Below are 24742 nucleotides of genomic sequence, written 5' to 3' on the forward strand. Positions count from 1 at the left end.
TACCTGGTGGTGCTGGAGGTGCCGGCATTGATTGTTGTCTCGGAAATTGACAAAAAGCTCCACTTTCAGATGATTTTGACGTAGGTGGTGGCGGTGGAGGAGCCGGAGCTTTGAGTTCAGACTGTGGTGATGGAGGTGGGGGTGGTGGTTGCGAGATAAGAGTGGATTTGTTGTTTAACATTGAGGCTATTGGTGACGGCGATTGCGGTGATGGAAGTGGCGGAGGTGGAGGCGATCGAGGTACTGATTCTTCTTCTTTTTGAGAATAGTCTATTGAGTTACTCTCTGAAGTTGTGGTTTCACTATGGTCCTCTGTTTCAAAACCTACAAGATGATGCTCTGTTTCAATCTCAGGCTCTGTGTCAGAACCATCGATGTGATTATGTTCTTCAATCTCATGCTCTGCTTCAGTCTCATGCTCTGTTCCAGAACCTTCCCTATGATCCTCTGTTTCAATATCATGCTTCTCTGTTTCGAAAACAGAGGAATCATTATCTTCTTCTTCCTCCTCTTCCTTTTCTGCTAATGATGTATCGCTCTCTTCGTTTTCTTCTTCGATACTAATCTTCATATCATTAACAAACCGCTTCAAATCAACAGGGCTTAACCTATCCAAAGCTTGAGCTCTCAAGTTCCAAAGACTTGGAGATGTTGAGTTACTAGACATTAGCATTGTCCCCGGAAGTACTGATCTTGGTGTTAATGGGGATGGGTAAAAAGAGTTGTTACTTTCTGAATAAGAAGCAGATCTTGTAAAGCTTCTTCTTGCTTCTGATGAAACACCCTTTGGTGTAAAATTCTTTCTTCCTTCAGATTCATGATCCATCATACCGAACCTTTCTCTTGTCGTCTTGATTAGTCCATCAAGAGCTGCTAATACATGCTCCACTGTGCATACATTAAAAAAAATAACTTAGTCTATATGTTTACACCAAAACTCTCAACTAAATAAAGTGTTTTAGTAAACAAACCTAGACGATCAGACTTATTCTTGCCAACTCCACTGTTTTTGTACTTGGATCGATAGATCCAGTCAGTATCCATAATCCAAGAATCCCCAATAGCTCTGAGATCTTCGTAGAAGAAAATCAACATCTGTTTTTGGGACATTTCTGGGATTAACAAGACTCATCAAGTAAACAAATGACACTAACTCAAGAAATTGTTATTATTATTTTATTTTGTTGTTGGAATGTTTTTCAAGTAACTCAAAATCTGTTTAAATCATATATGTGTGTACCTTATCCATGTCAGCTCCTTCCATTACAAAAGATTGATTAATGGTTACAATCTCAGGAGAAAGCTTTTGTAAATCCTTCATTGTTTGTGTTATAATCTATAAACACTCAAAAACAAATATACAAAGACATGAAGGTTTTATCATATAATAAACTGGACACTAATTTGTTAAAAGAAATGATTTATTTGTGGCTACTGACCTCGGTGACAGATAGAGAACCATCAAGAGAAGGTAAATCAATCATATCTCTAAAAGCAAAGATGTTCTTCCTTAGTTCCACCATCAAGATGAAATTTGCCATACATTTCGGCGAAGAACCATCCGAAGTGTTATTTTTCGGTGTATTCACTTGATTCTTTGCATTCTTTACCGACATAGGAGATGCGGCGCCACGGGGAGTAGAAACATGTTTTGTAGAATGCAAACTCTTTGGAGAAGCTTCTACAACAGAAGATATTTGTGAAGCTGTGCGTTTGATCTCTTTATTTTTGTTTTTCTGATCAACATTGTTCTTTGATGTTGCTGCACGTCTAAATTCGTGTTTTCCTTTGATAAGCCTTTTTAGAGCTAGCCCTCGAGCGACCTATAAAAACAACATTGTAAAGCTTTAACATATTTGAGGCAAATTAACACAAAAATACATGTAAAAGTCAGTTTAAAAAAATCTAATTTATAAAAATATGAACTGCTTTTAAAAGTTTTAATAAAGTAAGAGAGTAACATACAAACACAAAGTAAACGTAAAAAAGGAACAAATGATGTTTATATTAAAGACAGAAAACAAAACCTGCAACTTTGTGATCTTTCGACAGAAGGTTATCGGCGTGAAGCCGCAAAGCCTCCCGCTTGACATTGCGAGTTGTGAAATCGACAAAAGAAAATCGATTTCTCAACTAAGAAAAAGGATTGAATCAGTAGAATCCATTGGAAAGAGATAGGATTCTCTTTCTTAATGAATATTTTTTCAGGAGAAAGAAAGAAAGAAAGAAATGTGTTTTTTTTGTTCTTTCAACCCTTTAAAAAAAAAAAAAAACAGTGGAAGAAAAACTCGGAAACAAAATCAGTCTGAAAAATCCTAGAAAGATTGTATCCATATCTGTCTCTCTCTCTCTCTATCTCGATCTCTAACACTTTTGGTTTATTATTAGAAACTTCCGAATGATTGAAATCTTTGACTATTATTATCACTGCTGTTAATTCTATTAAAACACTTAAAATTCTCCTGAAGGTTATGCTATATTACGTTGGACTTTAGCTGTTATTCTTATGTTTCGTAAGGACTTTTTTTACAACGGTTGAAAATATTTTTAGAGTCCTTATATTAGATTTGTTTAGCTAAGAACGCTTTTTTCTTAAATTCGATTTACTAAGTCAAGTTATCATTCAAATCGACTTTACAAGTAGAAAAACAGAGGATCGAAGAGTTAATCTGCATAAACCTAAATCAGTTTCTTGACAAAGAAGCAACCGATTCATGTGTGTGGTGTGGATTGAGTCATAGACCCTTATTAAATATGACAAGGTAGCTCAGTAGTATTAACCCAAAATAAAATTGGGTCACAAAATATAGATAAATGTTATGTAAGTATATACAAGTACTCTGTAGTAAATTAGTAATCGTTATGACGAGCTATATATAATAAACTGCTCACGTCTTATTACAGTCCATGCATGATGCATCTTCTGCTCTTCCGTGGCAGGGCATTATCTGACGGACCATAATTACATAAATATAAATTCATCCAAAGCTCTAATGACAAAAACAAAAACAAAAAAAATGTCAATTGAAGGAATTCAGAAATTAGACAATTAGACAGCAAATTGTTAAAACTTATTCTTGCTAAGAATTGTAAACATTACTCAAAACGAGTGTCGTAGACTCGAATATTTTAAATTTTGAGTTTTGACCTTCAACATGAAAATTTATAAGTCAAGATTCGAATTATATAGCAATGCAAATTCTTTTGTCACTCGACATGAATTTTGACTGGTCAGCGTCATAATGACTCAAGATGATGTGTGTGTAACCCACTGAGATCTTTTAGGTGATGAAACCCCAATCTACATTCTCTACAGGTAAGAGCCTCGAAACTTCATACACCATCATTTTCCATATGAGAAATTTTTTAAAATGAAATTAGCCTGTATTGATTCGAATTTTCCACACCAAACTCCATATTATAAACGTAACTACACTTTCTGCCCAATTATGGAAACAGTCAAAACAGAACACACATCTTAATCGATGAGCTAAACAACTTTTGTATGCATTTCATATTCGCATGCATGCATGATGCATTGAGTAGAGAAATTAGAAGAGTTTGTTTTTAACTTCTTATACTGTAGTTGAAGAAGGATATCATTGAAAAACTCATCATATAGCCCTATATACCAATTGGTGCATGCATGTAGAGTTAATTTTTGGTTCCTTGTATTAATTAGTCCATTTCGGTTTGATTTTAAAAAAATTCTAGATATGCATGTAAACCAATGTATGCGTTAATTGTGTACGTATATACATTATGTATCATGATCCATGTAAGGCTTTAGCTTATACATACATATATAGCATGCAACGTCAGGAGTGTAAATAATGTATATTTACTTGACTTCATATGCGTGTACATAAAGGCATGCATATTATATATACACACACACACTAACACTAGAATACTATAGCTAGATACATGTAAGAAGGGTGAAATTTTCATTGGCCCTTTGGCTTTTAAATATTCCAAAAATACGTTTCTCAAAAGGCCATCATATTGACCAAGCTGGTCTACATAAAAATTAGTTAAATAATAGCAATTTATATATCATTACGTCGCCATCTAAATTTACGTTTCTTATATAATAAACACTTATATAACGATGGAAAATGTAACAAGATATTTGGTTACTCTCATTTAATATTCAAAAGTACATGCTCTATGCATACAGTCTTCGATAAACTTCTATGACTTCTTGGAAATTTTATTTACTTTAGAGATTTTTATAGTTTGGGACCAAATTTCGAATGCTATATATAATTCTACAAAAGGACAAAAAATTAAAAAATCAAAGTGATAATAATTCTTTGTCATCTCTTTAAAAAAACGTATCAGCCTTATCTAGCTCGTGATAGATTCAAATTAAGTATCATAAACTAATTATAATTAAGATCTCTTCTGCCGTGAGATATGATAGAAGTATAGAACTATATAAATATCTTGGCCATATCAAATAATCAATAATGTCGACATGAGTTATACATACTAAATCCATTTTTAAAGTCTCTATATGGAGATAAATTTAATCAATTAATCTGAATTTAACAGAACAAACATACTGATAATAAATTAAAACAAGTATATGTGTTTTCATTTCTTATACTCATCTTCTTGGTTTCACTTCTATATATGCAAACCATGAAAACACTTCAATTAAGAGGAATAGGGCTACATATATATATGTAAGGGCCAAAAAAACACAAAAAATAGAGACAACAACTTCGATAAATTAATGTCAACCTCGTGGACATGGATCATCTCTTCAGGATTAGTCGGAGTCATCTCACTGATGCTCCGATCGGTATCAAACATCTCCGTCACCGGAGCTCGCTTCTTTCTCCCTACTTTAAACCCTCTTTTCATCATCAACGGCATCATCTTCATCCTCGCAGCCTCCGCTACACTCTTTGGCAACGGTTCAGACTCTCCGGCCACAAACCATCACCATGATGATGATACCTATCATCGTTATGAACAAGATGATCATCATAACTATGACCGTGACCGTTCTTTTAATAACTCATCCAGTTCTTCGTTTGGTCAATACAATAATAAGGTTCAAGAGAAAGAAAAGTTTCCGGTGAGATCAGAGAGTGGAGGATCTTATGGGGTTTCTTCTCCGGAGGTTCGTTTTCCTCCAACGGCGCCGGAGAAACTCGTCGGTATCCGACGTCCACCTACTGCTCCAGTAAAGACTTTTCCACAAGGTATCTATCTATTATTACGTGCCGTCTCAAAATAGTTGTAGTTTCTCTGAAAGTTCTTTAATTTTATTATGATGTTTCAGTTTATATGAACTGAAAATGGTAAAAAGACTATAAAAAACAAAAGAAAAAGAAAAAAAAAATTGAAGGATTTTTAAGAAATTTAATAAATTTAACTTCATGATTTTTTAAACGAAGAATAATAAAGTTGAACTTAATAAAGTTGAACTTAATGAATAAGTTAAATTATTCATCTAAGTTGAACTTAATGAATAATAAAATTAAGTAATTAACTATATCAACAGATAACACATCCGGTGACGAGAACGAGACAATGGAGGAGATGTGGGAGAGAGTCAAAGCTGAAAAGCAACCAAAGAAACCTAACATGTTGCAAGACACAACAATGCCAACGTCACCGTCACGGTCACAAGCCAGGAGGCCTGCTCCTCCGTCTTTGTTGTCACCGTCACGGTCACAAGCCAGGACGCCTACTCCGTCTCTGTCGTCGCTATCGCCTGTTAGACCGCGTTTAGTTCCAACACTGCCGTCGCCATCTCGAGCGAGGAGGCCTACTCCGTCTTTGTCGTCGCTATCGCCTACTAGACCGCGTGTAGTGCCAACATCGCCATCACCATCTCGAGCGAGGAGGCCTACTCCATCTTTGTCTTCGCTGTCATCGTCATCTTCGCGAGCGAGGAGACCTCCTTCATCTCCGGCACGGCCGGGAATGAAGTTGATGGAGAGGATTCCGTCGTGGGTGAAGTTGAAAAAAGAGTTATCAATGGGAAGAGACGAGCTAAACTCACGAGTAGAAGCTTTCATTACAAAATTCAAGGATGAGATGAAATTGCAAAGGTCGGATTCTATAAGACGTTTCAAGTCTTTCCGTGGTCGCGGTGACGACTAGTCTTCTTCATTGTATCATATCTGGTTGGTTAGATGTATGTTATGGTAATTAAGATATGTGTATGTCTTTAGATTTAATTTTGTAAATCTTGTGACCAAATCCACATATCACTACATTCAGTTTACTTGCATTGTCCATACTGACTATGTATCTCAATCCATATATAGTCATATAATTGGAAGTCATTCGCGTGTGGTCACATGGTATTGCGTCTAAGATTAATGGACCATTGTCACACACAAATATCTTTTACTTTTCTGAAAATGTGAATGACCTTTTTGTTTTAATCCCTATTTATTGTTCTAGCTCCTATTTGGTTGTGGTTATTATAAATCCCATTTATAATGATTTAAATTAAGAATAAAATTTACATGCTACAATCTTGGTTAAAGATATACAAAAGTAATTTCATATTTTCTACAAATTTTTTTTCAAAATCTTTGTTTTCTAAGCTCTTTTTTGGTCGTTCATCAGATTCACTTTGATGTCTAAACCATTTTCGTCATAGGGCTATTTCACAGTCTTTCTCGTTTACGCATTATTTTATACACAAAAATTTGCTTCTTTAATCTTTAAAGGGGTTTTGGCAAAAGTAACAAACAAAAAAACTAAGGTCATGAATGAATGGGTCGTAGTTTTAAAATAGTTTTTAGATTATAGTTTTTTTGGTTTTTGAATTTTTTAGTTTTTGGTTTTTGGATTTTACATAAATAATAAATTAAAAATATACAAAAATGTCACGTAAATTTTTTTATAGGAAATGTGAAAAACTCAAATAAGATGGTTTTTAAATTATTTCATTAAAATTTTCCAAAAACTAGATTCTCTAAATTTTAGAAAATCCATTTTTACAAAATCTTGAATGGATAAAAAAATAAATTCACAAAACCAAAAAGCAAAAACCATTTCAAAAACTATACACATTGAAGGCCTAAAAGTCAATTAGCATTGTTTATAGACCCACCCTGATCCGGTAGTAAAACCGGTTCGACCACAATCAAATTAGACACCGGTCCAAGATTTATTCAAATTAATTGTGATCTTCTTCTTCTTCCCTTCTTCAACAATTCCCCAATCAGAAAAAAAATTATCGTCCTCCGTTGAAATTTCTCAGGTCAGTTTTTTTTTCCCTCTTTTACTCTAAAGTCGTCCTTCGCTATGGATTTTTTTTTTTTTTCTTTCAGATATTGCCCATGTGTTCAATCTCGAATCACTAATCAAATTGTATTGTAAATTTCCCCTAATTTACTTGAATTTAGGGTTTTGAATCGACCCCAATCACCTTACAAGAGTCTTGAATCAATCCATTAATCCTCTAATTTTTTGGCTTAAATTTGGTACAGATTGATTCGTTTATACTTGGTGAAGATCTCGTCATCAAATTGAAGCGAGCTCTGTAGTCTCCTTCGTGTAAGTAACGTCCCCATTTTTGTCTCGTCTAATCGTCGTTGACTCTGTTAGCGAGTGAGATTTAGGAAAAAAGTGCTTAGCTTTATGAGTCTTCTTCTTTGCTCGATGGTCATCTGCTCAATTTTGTAACTGTGGGTATGTTAAGATATTGGAGGAAGCTTAGTGGAGAGGTTAGCTTCTTAAAAGGTTTTAGAGATGATTCGATTTGGTTTTCCATTTTCTTCTTTGTTTGAGGTTTTCTGATCAAGTCTCAAACTCATATCACTGTGTTTGAGGAATTAGAGTTCTAACTTTGAGTCTGTTGGATCAAGAAATCTGAGATTTTGATTTGCTTCTAACAAGATTTAGGAAGCCTTAGTGAAGAACTATTGCTAAAATTAGATGTTTTCTTCTATTGATACAGAAAGGAACCTCTTGTGCCTGTCCCATAGACTGACTTGCTCTGAAGATAAAAAAAGATGACAGAGGTCAAGTTATGGAATGACAAGCGGGAAAGAGAGATGTACGAGAATTTCGCAGAGCTTTTTGCAATCATCAAAGCCACAGAGAAGCTCGAGAAAGCTTATATCAGAGACCTAATCAATCCTTCAGAGTACGAATCTGAATGTCAGAAACTCATTGTCCACTTCAAAACTTTATCCGCTACACTCAGAGACACGGTACCAAACATCGAAAGATTTGCAGACACGTACAAAATGGACTGTCCAGCTGCTATATACCGCCTGGTGACATCAGGTCTTCCCGCCACAGTGGAGCACCGAGCTACCGTAGTAGCATCTACTTCGAACTCTGCATCCATCGTTGCTGAATGTGTACAGAACTTCATCACGTCGATGGATTCATTGAAACTAAACATGGTGGCTGTCGATCAGGTGTATCCTCTCTTGTCTGATCTGTCGGCTTCTCTCAACAAACTGAGAATTTTACCGCCGGATTTTGAAGGGAAGACGAAGATGAAAGAATGGCTTTCGAGGTTGTCTAAGATGGGAGCAGCTGATGAACTTACGGAACAGCAGTCAAGGCAACTTCACTTTGATCTTGAGTCATCTTACAACTCTTTCATGGCAGCTTTGCCTAAAGCTGGTAACTGAATCCAGTGTAGTAGGTTTGCTCTCTTGTTTTTGTGACCATGGTCTTTGTTTTATACTGGTTTAGTAGTAATTCCAAAGAGAGTTTTACACGTTTGAGGAGTTGAGTGTGTAGTTATGTGTACCATATTTTGGTTATATGAAAAATACAAATTACAAGTACTCTCGTTCGTGCTTTTGAGCCCAATCTTTGTTCGGCGTTATTATTCTTCAAAACGCAACACTTCACATATTTACTTTTAGACTGTTTTTTTTACAAAACAAAAATAAAAAAATCACGGCGATGTCATCATCATCAAAGTATATGCAATATTTTGAATCATCAATCAAATCTTTTAAGTTAAGAAGCATATTATTTGAATTGATATTAACTGGGAAGTAATTGGATTATGCTTATCACAAAATCTAATAAATTAAATAGACGATTCTCTATAGATGTGCTGCTTCATACGTGACATAACCTAACAGGTGCCTTGATTAATGCTCTGCTTCTTGCCATTCTATGGGCATTCTTTATTTCCACATAAACATTCCTCTCATTAAAAAATTTGCAAATCCAAAATGAACAATAGAAGAATCCATATATAGGTGCTAGCTAGTAGACCTGTCACCCAATTTCCCATAATTTGTTATCTCAATATTCTATCTACTGAGGAAATTTGCAATGGAACAAGATATGTATAATGATGTATTATAGATTTGTTACCTCAAACTGAATAGTTTACCTTAATTTAAGAAACATTAATGATTTTTTTTTCTGAAAATATTTTTTAAGCTGAAAAACCAAAATAACAACTGAAATTTTCTTTTATATATTTCATTGCCTACCTAATTTTTTGAACATTATTATTATTATTATTATTATTATTATTATTATTATTATTATTATTATTATTATTTCCAGAAAAAAAAATTCACCAATGAATAATGCTCATGGACTTTGACATAAACCGGATCAAAACTAAACACGGTAATAATACTCTAATATTCTGTGCTGCATCACTTTGACTATCCCAAAGTCACTCTATCTTTTATGACAATCCCAAACTTTTTAATTTCCCAAAAATAAAATTTCGATTATCGAAAAATCTTAACCGCAACGCATGGCATATTCGTAAATTCCCAAAACTTTAAAATAAATACTTTATATTCCCACGTGGAGAATCAAGTGATCGCCGTCAGCCTCCTTTTTAACAGAATCTAATGAGAAGAGAGCAGTAGTAGCAAAACAAAGTCAACCTTCCTCACTAAGTTACAAAATCGCACCGTTGAAAACACGTGTCGCACGATTACCAAAAAGACACACCGATTAACCCGTGTTCGTCACCTCACGTGAAAAATGATTCATCACTCCACCGTGATAAAAAAACCGACACTGCCCTTTTCTATTAAGCCAGCCGAAAAAGACCGACCGACCACGATCACCACTTACTCACTTACCCAATCATATAGCTCCACGTGTCATACTTTAATTTTTATTTAATTCACCGGCAAACGCGGAAAAAAATGGAAGGTTTTTTTATAAGTAAGCTGATCCATTGGAGCTTTTTATTCTTTCTTTTTTTTTTCCACTTCTTCCTTAATTCAATTTTTTTCCTCTCTCTCTAATCAAATCTTTAGTTTCAGATTTTGAAACGATTTACATAATCTTTTTAGTTTCTAACTTCTGTTACACAGAAAAATAAAAATCTTATCTTGGATCTTTGGCTGTTGTATGATCCATCCCTTAGCTTTTCTTTCTGAATTCAGTTTATAAAAGTTATGGCGTTTTTGAGTGGCGGTGGTGGTGGGTTTGAGGTTATCAAGTCGAAGCGTGAGTATGAAGGATTAGGGTTAGGGTTTGTTAGGTTTACTAGAGGGTTAGGGAGGAAAAGGATTCTCATATCTAAATCATCAGCTCCGGCTGCTAATAATGATTCGTCGCCGCCGGAAGAATCTAATCGCTCTCTTCTTGAATCACTTCATCAAGATATTTTGGTATGTTTCCATTTTTTTATATAAAAAAAATCTCTCTTTCTCTGTGATTTTGGATTTGATTTTGATATGTTTTATGAAATTTACAGATTCGAGTGCTTTGTCATGTGGATCACGAGGACCTAGAGACACTAAAACGAGTATCTAAAACAATACGAAAAGCTGTAAGTCTTTTTTTTTGGATCATTCAAGTATTTTCTAAATAAGCTAAGAAAAAGAGTTAATGGGGGTGGTTTTGTATTAATGAATATTTTAGGTAATAGAAGCGAAGAAGTCGCATTTTGATTATAGCACACCAAAAAAGAGACTTCCATTTAGAGACGCGGTATTAATCATGGAGGAAGATTCAAATTCGAATTGGGATTCGAGTAGTCAAAGTGATGAAATGGAGCCACCTAATGCACCAATTCGAAGGAGGACTATTAATCGAGAATCTGATTTGTCCAAGATCTCTATGGTCTTGTTTAAATGATGATTGAATAAAGAAAGAGGAACGTTCGATCTCAGCTTACTTTGTGTGCAGAAAGACAGAACATGACGAAAGAACAAGAAGAAGACATAGAAGAGTTTGCTTTTGCTTCAATTCTTATTCATTGAAGCTTTTTTAATTATTATATTTACTGATCATCATGTGAATATAACAAATTATTGCAGACTTCGGAAGGTTTATTAAATATTATTATCTGTGAATAATATTATATTTTCAATTTTTTTTTTTTGGCTTGTGATCAGAGTATCCTAAGTACTGATTTTTGTCCTTCTTTCAGTTAAAGAATTATTAAGACTCTTTTGTCTTTCATTTTGCTATTTCTTGACTTTCTACTATTTCTCAAAATTATTTATATGCAAATGAACACCATAAATGAATCTAAAATATTTGCTTATGTAATAATATATGGTCCAATGAGAAGTTCCCTCTGGTCAAAATTGGATTTTTAATTGCCCAAGAAAATAAGTAAAAATTGGTTAACTGATAAAAATACCTTCTAACCAATTTATATATACTTCTTATTATTTAATATTTAATTACCTGCCAAACACCTAATTAAGCAACTTATACATGTTACCTAAAACATAATAACATATATTATAATATAGTTTAAAATTATTTTTGTTCGTTCTGCTATTTCTTGACTTTCTCCTCCTCTATTCGTTTTTTTTAATCTATGTAACACATTTGTGAATGTGAATGAATCTCAAAGATTTGCTTATTTATGAATATAAATCAATTGCGTGTCAGATTAAATTATTATGCAGACTTTATGCCGTATTATGCATATTCACTCCGATCCACAGCTCAAAATGGATTGTTTTTATTATTTAAAAAGTAGCTAATTCACTTCACGAAAGTTCTCTCTTTTATATATTACAAACCTCACCGACAGCTATTGTTGTTATCTGGAAAGTTGTAAATAATCGAACCCATGATCCTTCTTTCTCTCTAAACAAAAATGTCGTATTCGAAATTGTTGTAAGTGTGGTAGAAGTGTAGAACCATCCATTCTTTTTTTCATGTTTTTAAAATGGTTATTAAAGTGGCTTTAGTCCGAACTTACGTGGGTCGAGCCTAAACCATACAAAAATGCAAATCCAATGTGTTGATCATTTCGTGTAGAGAGGTCAAACCAACTAAATGACACATGGTTGGTCGAAAATGGTTCTAACGTCTATGTGGTTCTTTTACACTTTCGTGTGGCATCTCTATCAAGCACATCCGAATTCAATTGTCTCTTTTTTTTTATTTGTGAAATCCAAATTCTAATGTTGGTCAGTGCATTTGTCTGATTCGCAAAACTGTTGGATACCAAAAAAAAAAAAAAAGAAAAAAGAAAAAAAAAGAATTGCTTAGTGAAAAGAAACTAAAGTATGGTATTTTTTTTTTTTTATAAAATTATGTTAGTGGTATTTATAAGAATTGTCCATTAATTTTTATTCCAAAATTTAAATATTATTTTATAATAATTTAATTCATATATAAAAATTTAGACGCAATTGGTTTCGAATCACCATTTTGATTGTCAATTCAATTGAATAACGGATGGAACAACTTATAAACGAACGGTTGAAATATATGGATTTTTTTGTCAACGGTTGAAATATATGATTAGAAGGTAAACAAAACAACTAGAAACTGTCTAAAAGCAGAAAATTTACTATCGTACCATTGGTTTACTCTATAATTATAAATATTTTTGAAAATTTCTACTGAAAAAAACTTTCAATTTTTGTTTTCTAGAAGCATTTGAAAGTCAATACTGTATTTTCAGTCGGACCCTGAAAAAATACAAGATCAAATTTAAGTCTAAGTGGGTCATTAATTTCCAACTAACAATGTTTCGATGACCCAACAAGCTCTCGCAATCCTCCGATTTGCTAGTCCTAACTCCTAATTTATTCATTATATTATAGCTCATGATAACTACGTGACCTACCAACTTCCATCATCTTCCACTAATCTACATAGTAAGATTATGATTTAACCTAGTGTCACAACTTCCTTGAAATACAAAAATATAGTATCATTGAAACGTAGAATATGCACTAAGTTGACAAAGTACCAACCAAATAGTTTACTCTTTTTTAAAAAAAAAACAGGTGACTAACTTTGGATTGAAGGTTACTCAATGGTCAAGGGAAGAAGAGTTCCTTTTTTGGCATTGACCAGCAAAAAAAGTGCCACTAAACTACCATCACATTCACATGAATAATTCAATATTACGCATATTCAATGTCTAGTTACAAAATCTTTGTCTAATTAAACGAGTAACATTCGGTGAAAACAAATTATATATATATATATATAAAATTCTTCATAAAAACAAATTATAGACCGTCAAAGAATATGCAGTCTAGTTAGAGAGATTGGTTAATGGTTTCTCAAAAATGTTTTAAACATAAGTAATCTCACTATAATAGTTTACATCATTCAGACATCGAAGACAAAAGTACACATTAGAATAATATTAAATGAAAGAAACCAGAAACAAAAATTATTTCTACATTGGGAAAAAATCAGAAAAGGATGAAGATCAATGACGATCTTGTAACAAGGAGTCAGGTCTAATATACACCAAAGATCATATAAAGTTATAACTAATACTCTAGCTGTTTGTAAAAAAAAAAGTGACTAGAAATATAATTATTTAAGTGAAGAACAATTATATCATTGTCACGTTATAAAACATGATTAAGCTATTTGCTATCATTCAGAAGATTTAATAAAATTTTATGTTTTCACGTATTTGCAAAATAATAACACCATATCCATACATGCTATGCTATGAATGTATCCCCTATATAATAAAACGGAAGTACACAACATTGAATTGTAGACAATATAATATTAATAAGTTGGTTACAAATATGTTATATATTAAGTTTTATATTATTTGTATAGTCTGGATTTATTGTTTACAAAAATCTTAAAGAGAATATTCTAAAGAATCATTTGATATCATCTAACTTATCATATTATTTTTCTTTTTAAAATTATTCAACAAATAAAATCTTCTGATATCTAACTTAACATATTAATTTATCAATTATTATTATACTTCACATCTCATTTTTATATATGAGTCTATTTTGTGAAACAAATAAATTTTCAAATTATTTATTATAATTAAAAAATAGTTTTATTTCCGGATATACCATAAGTTGAATTTTTAAAAACAAATATAAATGATTCAATTTATAAAATATTCAATTTTTATTAATATTATTCTTTAAAAATAATATCTATTGAATTAAAATTTTTATTGAGTAACGGGTCAAAATTTGAATATTCAAATTCAATTTTATACTTTTTTGTTGAATTTTATAATTTTATATAATATAAGAAACTTTAAATAATTTATTTTGAAATATTTTTAAAATATTGAAACTTGATATTAAAGTTAGAAACTATAAACACTCTAAATTGGTTTGTTATAGCAATGTTAATAATATGTCATTATAATATAAAAGAATTTTAAAAAATCAAGTATATTAAAACAAAAAGTATAACAATATATGAAATTATTCATAATATAATAACTCGCTTTTTAAAAACCAAATTCACAAAATTATGTCTTATAATGACATTCAAGTCATGAGGTAGAATATACATTGTTGAAATAACTTCACGTATATAAAATAATATAACATATTAAAATTTTATTTTAAAACAGAAAATATACAAAATTTTGTATAAAATAAAATTTAACTAGTGTTATAGCACATATAATTATCTAGAATCATTAACAATATAAAACTTACAAAATAAGGAAAAATCATCATATCTAGCATATGATTTTATGACATAATGTTTTATCCAAAAAACTTTTAAAAATAATCATATAAATTATATTTTATAAAAAAAATTACAATGTAAATAAAATGAATTTCAACAAGCACGGGTTTTAATCTAGTAAAACTGTAAGTAAAAAGAGTAACTAAGAATCAACATTCTATAGTATTTAGCATTTTATAATTATGTAACAAAAATTATAGTCGACAATGTGTTTTATACTTCATCCCCTTGGCTTCATTCTATCATTTGATTATTCGTTATGTCAATGTTCATCAATCATCAATGTATCTGTCAAACTCTTTATGTCATATTTAAGTTGAAGTTGGGAGTTCCAGTGGAAAGGAACCGACGAGTTGATGACGGGCGTAAAAGATCCGACCCGGTACGTGAGTGTCGGGAGGTCCTCATCGTTACCGATGTTTAACCCGGTGTCTGATTTAGATACCAATCCTGAATTGAACCGTGAATTCTCGGTTATAAGTGAAAAAAGATCTGACCCGGTTCATGAGGATTGAAAAGTCAATTAAACTGGAATATGATTTGGATTCTGACTCCGAATTAGACAACCAATTCCCCCGGTTATTGATGTAAAAGTTCGAACCCGGTTCGTGAGGTTTGGAGAAATTCTAATTCCCATTGTTACCAATCTTTAAATCGGACTGGAATTCAGGTTCCGAGTTGGTCAAGCGATTTCCCCATTATTGATGACTGCCTGACTGAAGTTAACCGAAGAAGAAGAAAAAGAAGAAGATGGAGATAAATAAGAAGATTCATATACATCGTTATCAGATTGATATCTTTTCATGAGATATTTCTGTAACCTGTTATGAAATGATAATTTTGTAAGAAAAACATATGTGCCGATGATAAATAAATACTAAATAAATGAAAATATAGTTGCGTTGTTTATACGAAAACAATTTTTGTTGGCATGTAGTTCATTTTTTCTGTTAAATTGGGGCCACAGAAAAATATTCTGATTACAGTATTATTTATTTCTTATGGCAGCAATGTTTTGTTGACTATTATTTGATTCCTTCAAGTATCTTATTTTTTTATTTTTATTGTTAACAAAGTTGAATTTGTTCTCTAACAGTAATGTAATGTCGTCACGATTTGCTTATAATGTATATGTAACATGGTCAGAGATAGTTCAGATTCATAGAGGATCTGACTGGCCTTAGTCATTGTTAAAACTAAAAACAACAAATAAACTGATTTGATTATAAGATAGGATCTAGACGGACTTTCGATGTAAATCGAAAAGAACTAAAAACAATTGCGAACTGGATTTTTGTATTGAGAGTAGTCACGAAATTACATTGTATCTTCCTTTGCGAATTTTATCTATTTAAATTTGAACTCCTCAACTCGCCGTTCTAATCTCCCCGCAGATCTCGCCCACGATTTATCCCGTAAACGACTCGACCATAGCAACAGAATTTTTGTCTTGAGCTCGCGGCAAGCCCACTATCAAATCCGAATACTACTTCCTTAACGGGCTTTTTGTGGGCCTGTAGGTCGGCGAAACCCAACACCAACAATCACCAAGCATAGATCGTTTGTAGTATTTTTTTTTTAATATATATATTTTCACCGTCACAATATTATTAATATGTTTGAACTGTCATAATTAATACGTGACTAAACTGATAAATATATTAAAGAAAACAATTTAATAAATAGAAAGAAATATTCTCAACCAATCCCAACCTCGTTGCGCTCGCTTTTTTGTTTTTTCTATTTTCTTTCCATTTTTTAAAATTTTGGACTGGAATTTTCCACGGACGACACGTGGTCAACCAAAACGTTCGCCAAAACTCTACTTCTCCACCGTCTCATTCGTCGTGTTGGCCCCTCCAGATCTCTCTCTTTCTTCTCTATTTCCCTTTCTCTCCAGGATACTTGGCGTTACTGTTCGTTGTTGTCAACAAATCTATCTTCTCCTCTGCGATTGAATCGAGAAGAACAAGTAAGCGAATATGAGAAGTTTCAGTTTCTTCGAGAGATTCTCCAAAGCTTTTCAAGACCATCCTTCTCTCACCCGAATCATCGTCGTCTCCACTATCAGGTCCATTCCTACTTCTCTCAGTGATCTGTTCTCGTTTCTGTTGTTGAAACCTTAGAATAGATTCTCTCTCTACCTGGACAACGTATGAACAGATTCCTCAGAACACAAAAACAAACAAAAAATAGAGATTCTCTAGGTTGTATGATTCACGCTACACTTGTTTTTCTTTTCTACATTCCGAATCTCTCGGGAAGAACGCATTTGATTTTCGTAAGATATGATTTTCGAATTCTCCAGATCTCAGATTTTCAGATGTATAATTTTTCTAGGTTTCGTTGTGTGGTCTGTATTTGATTCAGATTTTGAGTATTTTTTTTTGTTTTTTTTTGTTTTGTTACTGATGATGTGTACTGTAACATTGTTGTTATAGTGGTGGTGGACTTATAGCCTATTCTGAGGCAAACGCATCTTATGGAGCGACCGGTTCCGCTGCCGTTGTTGAAATTGGAACCAAGAAGAAGAAGGTTGTGCTGCTCGGAACTGGTTGGGCTGGAACTAGTTTCTTGAAGAATTTGAATAATTCTCAATACGAGGTTCAGATTATTTCGCCTCGAAACTACTTTGCTTTCACTCCTTTGCTACCTAGTGTTACCTGTGGAACTGTTGAAGCTCGCAGCGTTGTTGAGCCTATTCGTAACATTGGAAGAAAGGTAATTCTGCTAAAGTTTAAATGTCAATCTTGTCTTCTTTTCATATTCTGATTGCTACAATTTTTAAATGAGTAGAAGTATAACTTGCAATTGCTATAACAGTAAGCAAACTTCTGGCATAGCAGTTTTTTTGTTGTAGATGCATAAGTTTTTCGGTTATGGGTATGCATTGAGTCATTAGGATGATGCTGCTTCTATTTGCAAAGTGTGATATTGTCTTTTCGTTGAAAAAGATGCTAACGCACGCTTGTTTTCCTGCCTTTACAAATAGAAGAATGTTGATACGTCTTACCTGGAGGCAGAATGTTTCAAAATTGATCCATCAAGCAAGAAAGTGTATTGCCGATCCAAACAAGGCCTTGCTTCAAATGGAAAGAAAGAATTTTCTGTCGATTATGACTACCTTGTAATTGCTACTGGAGCTCAGTCTAACACCTTTAACATACCCGGAGTGGAAGAGAACTGTCATTTTCTGAAAGTAAGTTTTCTTGACTCTTAACGTCTTTTTTGTAACCTCTTGGTATGTTTTTTTTTGTAAACAAAGATAGTTTACACCTAAAAGGCATATATATTGACTTATCATTTGTATGGTTGTTAAAGTTCTGATGCTTTTATTGGTTTCAATTGCCGCTTGTAGGAGGTTGAAGATGCTCAGAAAATCCGTAAAACTGTAATTGATTCCTTTGAGAAGGCAAGTCTACCAGATCTAAGCGATGAAGAGAGGAAGAGAATTCTGCATTTTGTGGTTGTTGGTGGTGGGCCAACAGGTGTTGAGTTTGCCGCTGAACTGCATGATTTTGTTACTGAGGATCTAGTTAGTCTCTACCCTAGAGCCAAGGGTTCAGTGCAGATCACTCTTCTGGAGGCGGCAGACCACATCCTGACCATGTAGAATTTCTTACCTCTAAACTTCTTCTTTTGTGTTCATACGTGAGCAATCTTTAAAGTTTCATGTTTCCATAAAAACGTTGTATAGTGATTCATGGGAAGCTTTTCGTTCACAGGTTTGACAAGAGAATTACAGAGTTTGCTGAAGAAAAGTTTAGCAGAGATGGAATTGATGTGAAACTTGGCTCGATGGTAACTAAAGTGAATGAGAAAGATATATCTGCTAAAACCAAAGGAGAGGTTTCTTCAATTCCTTATGGAATGATTGTCTGGTCAACTGGTATTGGAACTCGTCCTGTCATAAAAGGTTTTATGAAACAAATTGGTCAGGTAAAGTAATGTGCTCTTGATAAACTCGCACAGTACATTCTTCTACATTTCCTAGCAAACACGTTTCATCAACTCGCTCTAAGAAATTTTCTTTGTAATTGCAGGGTAATAGACGTGCTCTGGCCACTGATGAATGGCTTCGCGTAGAAGGATGTGATAACATATATGCCCTTGGCGATTGCGCAACAATTAACCAGCGCAAAGTCATGGTAACTTGACGCTATATTGCTTCCCAAATTCTGGATTAATGTTTTAGATTATAAACCAAAAAATATCAATGGCTTCATGTTGCAGGAAGATGTTTCTGCTATATTTAGCAAAGCAGACAAAGACAAGTCTGGGACACTAACTCTCAAAGAGTTTCAAGAAGCAATGGATGACATCTGTGTTAGATACCCTCAAGTGGAGCTCTACTTGAAAAGTAAACGTATGCGGGGCATTGCTGATCTTCTAAAAGAAGCTGAAACTGATGATGGATCCAAGAAGAACATCGAACTTAAGATCGAAGAATTCAAATCTGCTCTTTCGCAGGTTGACTCACAAGTGAAGTTTCTTCCAGCTACAGCACAGGTAATTCGGTTGGAGTTTAGCTATTTGAAGTCTTTGTTCATCTTCGATTAAAGCTCTTGTTTGCTAGATTCTTATCAATTGGTTGTTATATGTGGATTTTAAGGTTGCTGCGCAACAAGGTGCTTACCTAGCTAAATGCTTTGATCGCATGGAAGAGTGTGAGAAGAATCCAGAAGGTCCCATTAGGATGAGAGGAGAAGGTCGTCACCGTTTCCGTCCCTTCAGGTTAGTCCTCCCCAAAAATCTGAATCAATATCTGAGTCTTCTTGTTGATTGATCCACCCTAACTAATATACATTAAAACTATATAAACTCACTAAATGTGCTTCCTAACATTTTGTTTTCTTACCTAAGGCATAATCTCCATCTTTTCTACACCCTTATGGTCCAATGCCCATGACTCGTAGTATTTAGCTAGAGTCGAGGCTATTCCAAAACAGTAAACCTCACTGCCTAATACACAAGTAGACTACAAATTGCACTGTGTTTTGGAAGTTCCTCTCAACATCAATATTCCTGTTTACTGAAAGTGTAGTAACCAACTTGAAACCGTCTTGATTCATTTGGTACAAGTTTAGTTTGAAGTGTTTTAAAAGAGATAGAAGTAGACTACACAAGTAGAATACAAATTGCACTGTGTTTTGGAAGTTTCTCTCAACATCAATATTCTTGTTTACTGAAAGTGTAGTAACCAACTTGAAACCGTCTTGATTCTTTTGGTACAAGTTTAGTTTGAAGTGTTTTAAAAGAGATAGAATTTTTGGTTTCATTTTTCGCCCCGCTTAAATTGTGGTTTAGGTCCTTTGGATATAGAAAAATCAAAACAATTCCGGTTTTGGTGTTTGGATGATGTTTGGGTATTGGTTTGGTTAAAAATCGGATTGGCGGGTGTATCAGGTACAGGCATTTGGGACAATTTGCACCACTGGGAGGGGAACAAACGGCAGCACAACTTCCAGGTGATTGGGTTTCTATTGGACATAGCAGTCAGTGGCTGTGGTATTCCGTCTACGCAAGGTAATAAAAACAAATAAACTTTTTTAAAAACAAATCTACAAACAAGTTTTTTTACTCAAAAAGAAAACATTTTTGACAGTAAACAAGTGAGCTGGCGTACGAGAGTGCTTGTGGTTTCAGATTGGATGAGGCGATTCATCTTTGGTAGGGATTCAAGTAGCATCTGAGTAAAACCCCCTCCAACTGCCAGCCAATACAGATCTTCATCTCTCTATCTCTCTATCTCTCTATCACTCTCTCTCACGAGTTACACTAACTTTCTCATGAGTACAAAGTTTTGATGCCCTTTTGAAAAGGAGTAAAAAATTCCAAATCGGCTTTATTATATTGTGTAATAAAATAAATGACCACAAGTAACGATGGTTGGCCTGGCCATATCGTCGCTAATCCCGAGAGCTGCACTCTCTGTTTTTGCTAATATTTTTCAGGTGGCCTTTTTACCTTTTATTTCATATATATATATTTTTTTTAAGTTCCTTTCTTCCTCAATTTTTTTTTGTATAGCCCGATGGCAAAATGGAATTATGCTATTTCTTACTCTTTTTTTTTCTTTTCATTATCATGGTTTTTGTTTTCTGAAAATGTTGCTATTTTCAGTATCATCGATTAGCTTCAACTGGTAACTTTTTTTTTTTTTTTGTCAAAACTGGTAACTTTCAATTGGCGTATATTAGAAAGAACGGAATGATTAGAAAAACTTTTAAACTATTTTGTAATTTTGTTCCTTAGAGTAGAAGGCTAGAGAAATTTGCGATTATGTAAAACTTGTTTTTGAGACACGTTGAGAAGTTAGTTTTTGAAAAAAAGAGAGGTAAGTGTAGAAAAAGACTTGTGTTTTTTAAGAGTCAACATCTGCGACGCTGATAATATCAGCGAAACCAACTTTCTTGCGAAGCCGGACAACTAAACATGCGGCGTCAACACCTTCTCCGATCACTACCACTTTGTCTTTCTCTTCTCCTTCTATTCCCACAAAAGTCACTCCTGCTCCTTTTTTTTTTTTAGATCAAAATTTTTAACATATTCATGAGAAAAATCAAGCAGAAGAGGGTGAAACAAACAAACATAATTTGCTAGATACATAACATAACCAAATCCCTGTTGGATAAATATTTGGATTCTGATTGATAATTTACAAATCGGTATCTCAATTTATAGGCTATAAATTATAGCTCACATATTTTACTATCTTAAAGATGAAAAATGATTCAGTCATTTAATTTGCAGATGAAAATACTCTCAATTATTTACGAATCAAAATCTTGTTTAGCTAAGGTTTAATGGGATATCTTACCAGTGGTTTTAGCTCCGATCTTGAGAGCTTCTGAACGACATTTTTCGCACCTCATACTCACCGACATCAAGATTTTCTGCTCATGGAAATTTGCCAATTATAATCCTATTATATACTACTATATGTTTTTCTTTTCTTCAAAAAAAGGAGTAATACTAGCTAACAGATTCATCCTAACAAGTAAAACCTTTCTTATATATTTTAGAGCTTTAATACGAAAAATCTTTAGCGTGTATATATACGTACCTTGGGCATTTTGGAACCTCTTGGTAGAAAATGAAACTTTTATTTCTTTCTTTCTTTTGGTTTACGTGATTACAATTTACGCATGAGAATACATGATATACAATATATAAAGGCACTGCTTGTCTCAATTTCATGTGGCACATGCATATCGCTTAACACGCATATACATATTACCACGAAATCGCAGAGGAAATTTTCATGCAACTGCTTCGTAGTTAAGTCCTTTAATAAAGTATATAATGTTGACGTTTAAGTGGACAATATACAATTTAACAATATATCAGCTTAGCTCACAAGGGTTAGATTTGGTCCAACTTTCTTGAAAGATATCAGATCTTGAAAGTCCTGCTCATATATGATATACATACTAATATAAGACACATGATGTATCACACATCTAAAACTAAAAAAAGTCAGTTTCGTCAGGACCGGTGCATAATTAGAGAAGGCCTAAAGGGAAACTAATAAAGTCGTCCCTCGTTCGTAATCGTATTTGCGAATTGAAATAAATAAAATCAAACCACTGAAAAATCCTAAGCAAGCTTCAAAAAGTGCACATATCATTTTCCTGTGGCATATAAATAAATATTATCATGTTTTAAATACAAAAATGTTTATGAAGAATAAGTACTTGAAATATAGCCCTAATGAAGAATTCATGTCAAGTCACACTCTGTTTCTTCCCGAGAGTGCTATCTTTATATGTGTGTCTCTACCTGGAAGTCACACTCTGTTTCATTGTTGTTTTGTTAACAGGGAACAAACGGAAGAGGGGGAACCCTCGGTAGATCGGCAGAGTCCTAAGGTGTCCCAAACGGAAGAGGGGGAACCCTCGGAAAATATGGGCCAATGTTGGGAATGTCCTGAAATCTTTTGTACTTACTCTTGTATAGTCAAGGTTTAAAAGTTGTATAATAGTATATGATTATAATGTTTTGTTAAAAGCCTTTTATAATTAATGATTTTAAAAGCTCATTGATAATATTATTCGATCCTACACGGTCACACACCTAAGCAGACTGGATTAATATTGGATTTAATTACAATATATGAATATAATATCTATACTAGTATTTTTGCAATAGTTTTTGCTCAAAAATACTTTTTGGAAAGTTTTTGCATTTAATGCATTAAATTTAATATTAATTACCAAAAATTTCAAAATTAATTATAGATAAGATTTTTAAAAATAAGAAAATCTATCTACCTCATTTAAACATAAATATCTGATTCTCTTTCATTTTTATTTGAATTTATATTTAAATTATCTTGAATTATTCTATAATACATTTAGTTGATAAAAATTGTGATTTTTTCGTGCATATGATGTAATATTTTTTTTAAACGAACTTATATTACTTAATAGATGAATAAAAAAATACGGGTATAATATCTGATATCGCCCAAAAAATTGGACAATAGTTAATAGTCATACTATAAAAGAGACTAAAATGATTTAGAATACAAATGAGTAGAAAGCTTAATTTATCAGGCATTCAAACTTTAAAAAACTTTTATTTGGTTTATTCCGGTTCTTTATTTTAAATATTTTTAAAAATTTAAATATTATAAATATTTAAAACTTTTGAAAAGTTAAATATTATAAATATTTATATTTTATAAAATGTATAAATATTATAAAGTTAAACTTATATTTTTAGAAAGTTAAACGTATAAATATTATAAATATTTATATTTTTAGAAAGTTAAACTTTATAAAATATTATTAATATTTAAAAGTTTCTGAAGTTTCAAATATTATAAATATTTAAACTTTATAAGAAGTTTAAATGTTATAAATATTTCAACTTTTAAAAAAGTTAGAAGACCTTTAAAATATTAATAATATATTTAAACTTTTATGAAACTTCAAATATGAGAAATACTCAACCGTCTTAAGAATTCTAAGTATTATAAATATTTAAACTTTATAAGAAGCGTCAATCTTATAAAATGTAAATGGTTACAATCTTAATAAATAACATATCAACTCAATCTGATATTTATAATACAAAACAATAAATATGAAAAATTAAGATGATATAGTGCGAGTTAAAATATCTCGGGACAGGGTTATATAGCGTGACGGGTTTTGTCGATATTTATATAAATTGAAAATATCATTATTTCGGTGTTACACAGGTAAAACATCATTTTATTATTTTGTTAACACTATTGGTATCAGAGAATAGACATATCTAATTAAATAAATATTATGTAAAAAATAAATTATATTACGGTATTATATGGTTTAAACTATAAAATTAACAATTATTATACAATTATTTAACCAATATATACAACTTATAATTTAAATGTTTTCATTATAAATAATTTGCCCCGCTGTATACTGCACATCCTAATCTAGTATGTCATATAAGATATACAAGCAATCACACAACATTTACACTACTTACTAAACCACAACACCTTGTGATTACTATCGAACAAGCAACAATCACAAAACTGTCAATATACCTAATCAAACAAGCAACAATCACAAAACTGTCAATATAGACTTACCTTGTGATTACTATCGTTTGATGATGCAGGTTTGATGATGGATATCCGATTTAATTTCCCATGTATAACCTCACCTACAAGCCTCATAAACAAACAAGCAAAATCGATTAATGTTCATCACTGTAAATTGAATCAAACATAATCGAAATTGACTCACAAGGTTTGACTCAAACAACACACGACACTCAAAATTGACTCTAATTCAAAGACACAGCATTATACTCTAATTCAAAGGCTAAAGCATAATCGAAATTGACTCAAACAACA

General features: G+C 32.6%; 6 protein-coding genes across 9 annotated transcripts in view; 4 read left to right on the plus strand and 2 right to left on the minus strand.

The window, feature by feature from the left end:
• The window catches only part of LOC104709743 (uncharacterized protein At4g04980-like), a 7581-nt gene extending 5345 nt beyond the window's left edge, over nucleotides 1–2236 (minus strand). Inside the window, 5 exon segments of the mRNA XM_019228800.1 lie at nucleotides 304–888; nucleotides 972–1095; nucleotides 1241–1336; nucleotides 1440–1823; nucleotides 2028–2236. Coding sequence (XP_019084345.1) covers nucleotides 304–888; nucleotides 972–1095; nucleotides 1241–1336; nucleotides 1440–1823; nucleotides 2028–2093 — 1255 coding nt within the window. The 5' untranslated portion in view covers nucleotides 2094–2236.
• Nucleotides 4587–6308, plus strand: LOC104707671 (serine/arginine repetitive matrix protein 1-like). The gene is made up of 2 exons (XM_010424067.2): nucleotides 4587–5216; nucleotides 5519–6308. The coding sequence occupies exons 1-2, from the start codon at nucleotides 4742–4744 to the stop codon at nucleotides 6121–6123; spliced, it is 1080 nt and encodes a 359-aa protein (XP_010422369.1). The 5' UTR covers nucleotides 4587–4741; the 3' UTR covers nucleotides 6124–6308.
• On the plus strand, nucleotides 7129–8718 carry LOC104707672 (vacuolar protein sorting-associated protein 28 homolog 2-like). 2 transcript variants are annotated; one of them, XM_010424069.2, is made up of 3 exons: nucleotides 7129–7237; nucleotides 7467–7533; nucleotides 7937–8718. In XM_010424069.2, the coding sequence occupies exon 3, from the start codon at nucleotides 7992–7994 to the stop codon at nucleotides 8622–8624; it is 633 nt and encodes a 210-aa protein (XP_010422371.1). In that variant the 5' UTR covers nucleotides 7129–7237; nucleotides 7467–7533; nucleotides 7937–7991; the 3' UTR covers nucleotides 8625–8718. The 2 variants fall into 2 exon arrangements, with proteins under 2 accessions (XP_010422371.1, XP_019084171.1); XM_019228626.1 differs by lacking the exon at nucleotides 7467–7533 and having other exon boundaries at nucleotides 7185–7237.
• LOC104707673 (F-box protein At4g05010-like) lies at nucleotides 10157–11312 on the plus strand. Its single transcript, XM_010424070.2, has 3 exons — nucleotides 10157–10598; nucleotides 10685–10759; nucleotides 10852–11312. The coding sequence occupies exons 1-3, from the start codon at nucleotides 10383–10385 to the stop codon at nucleotides 11065–11067; spliced, it is 507 nt and encodes a 168-aa protein (XP_010422372.1). The 5' UTR covers nucleotides 10157–10382; the 3' UTR covers nucleotides 11068–11312.
• Nucleotides 16692–20879, plus strand: LOC104707674 (external alternative NAD(P)H-ubiquinone oxidoreductase B2, mitochondrial). Of its 2 annotated transcripts, none has more exons than XM_010424071.2 (10): nucleotides 16692–16957; nucleotides 17328–17607; nucleotides 17879–18085; nucleotides 18245–18495; nucleotides 18612–18825; nucleotides 18930–19034; nucleotides 19120–19395; nucleotides 19499–19620; nucleotides 20293–20412; nucleotides 20492–20879. In XM_010424071.2, exons 1-10 carry the CDS (start codon nucleotides 16869–16871, stop codon nucleotides 20577–20579), a joined length of 1752 nt encoding a protein of 583 aa, XP_010422373.1. In that variant the 5' UTR covers nucleotides 16692–16868; the 3' UTR covers nucleotides 20580–20879. The 2 variants fall into 2 exon arrangements, with proteins under 2 accessions (XP_010422373.1, XP_010422374.1); XM_010424072.2 differs by having other exon boundaries at nucleotides 16697–16957; nucleotides 17882–18085.
• On the minus strand, nucleotides 21146–22068 carry LOC104707675. Of its 2 annotated transcripts, none has more exons than XM_010424074.1 (3): nucleotides 21953–22068; nucleotides 21707–21782; nucleotides 21146–21396 (listed from the first exon to the last, which is right to left on the minus strand). In XM_010424074.1, exons 1-3 carry the CDS (start codon nucleotides 21959–21961, stop codon nucleotides 21251–21253), a joined length of 231 nt encoding a protein of 76 aa, XP_010422376.1. In that variant the 5' UTR covers nucleotides 21962–22068; the 3' UTR covers nucleotides 21146–21250. The 2 variants fall into 2 exon arrangements, with proteins under 2 accessions (XP_010422376.1, XP_010422375.1); XM_010424073.1 differs by having other exon boundaries at nucleotides 21146–21402.

Source organism: Camelina sativa, chromosome 8, assembly GCF_000633955.1.
Source record: "Camelina sativa cultivar DH55 chromosome 8, Cs, whole genome shotgun sequence".
NCBI lineage: Eukaryota > Viridiplantae > Streptophyta > Magnoliopsida > Brassicales > Brassicaceae > Camelina > Camelina sativa.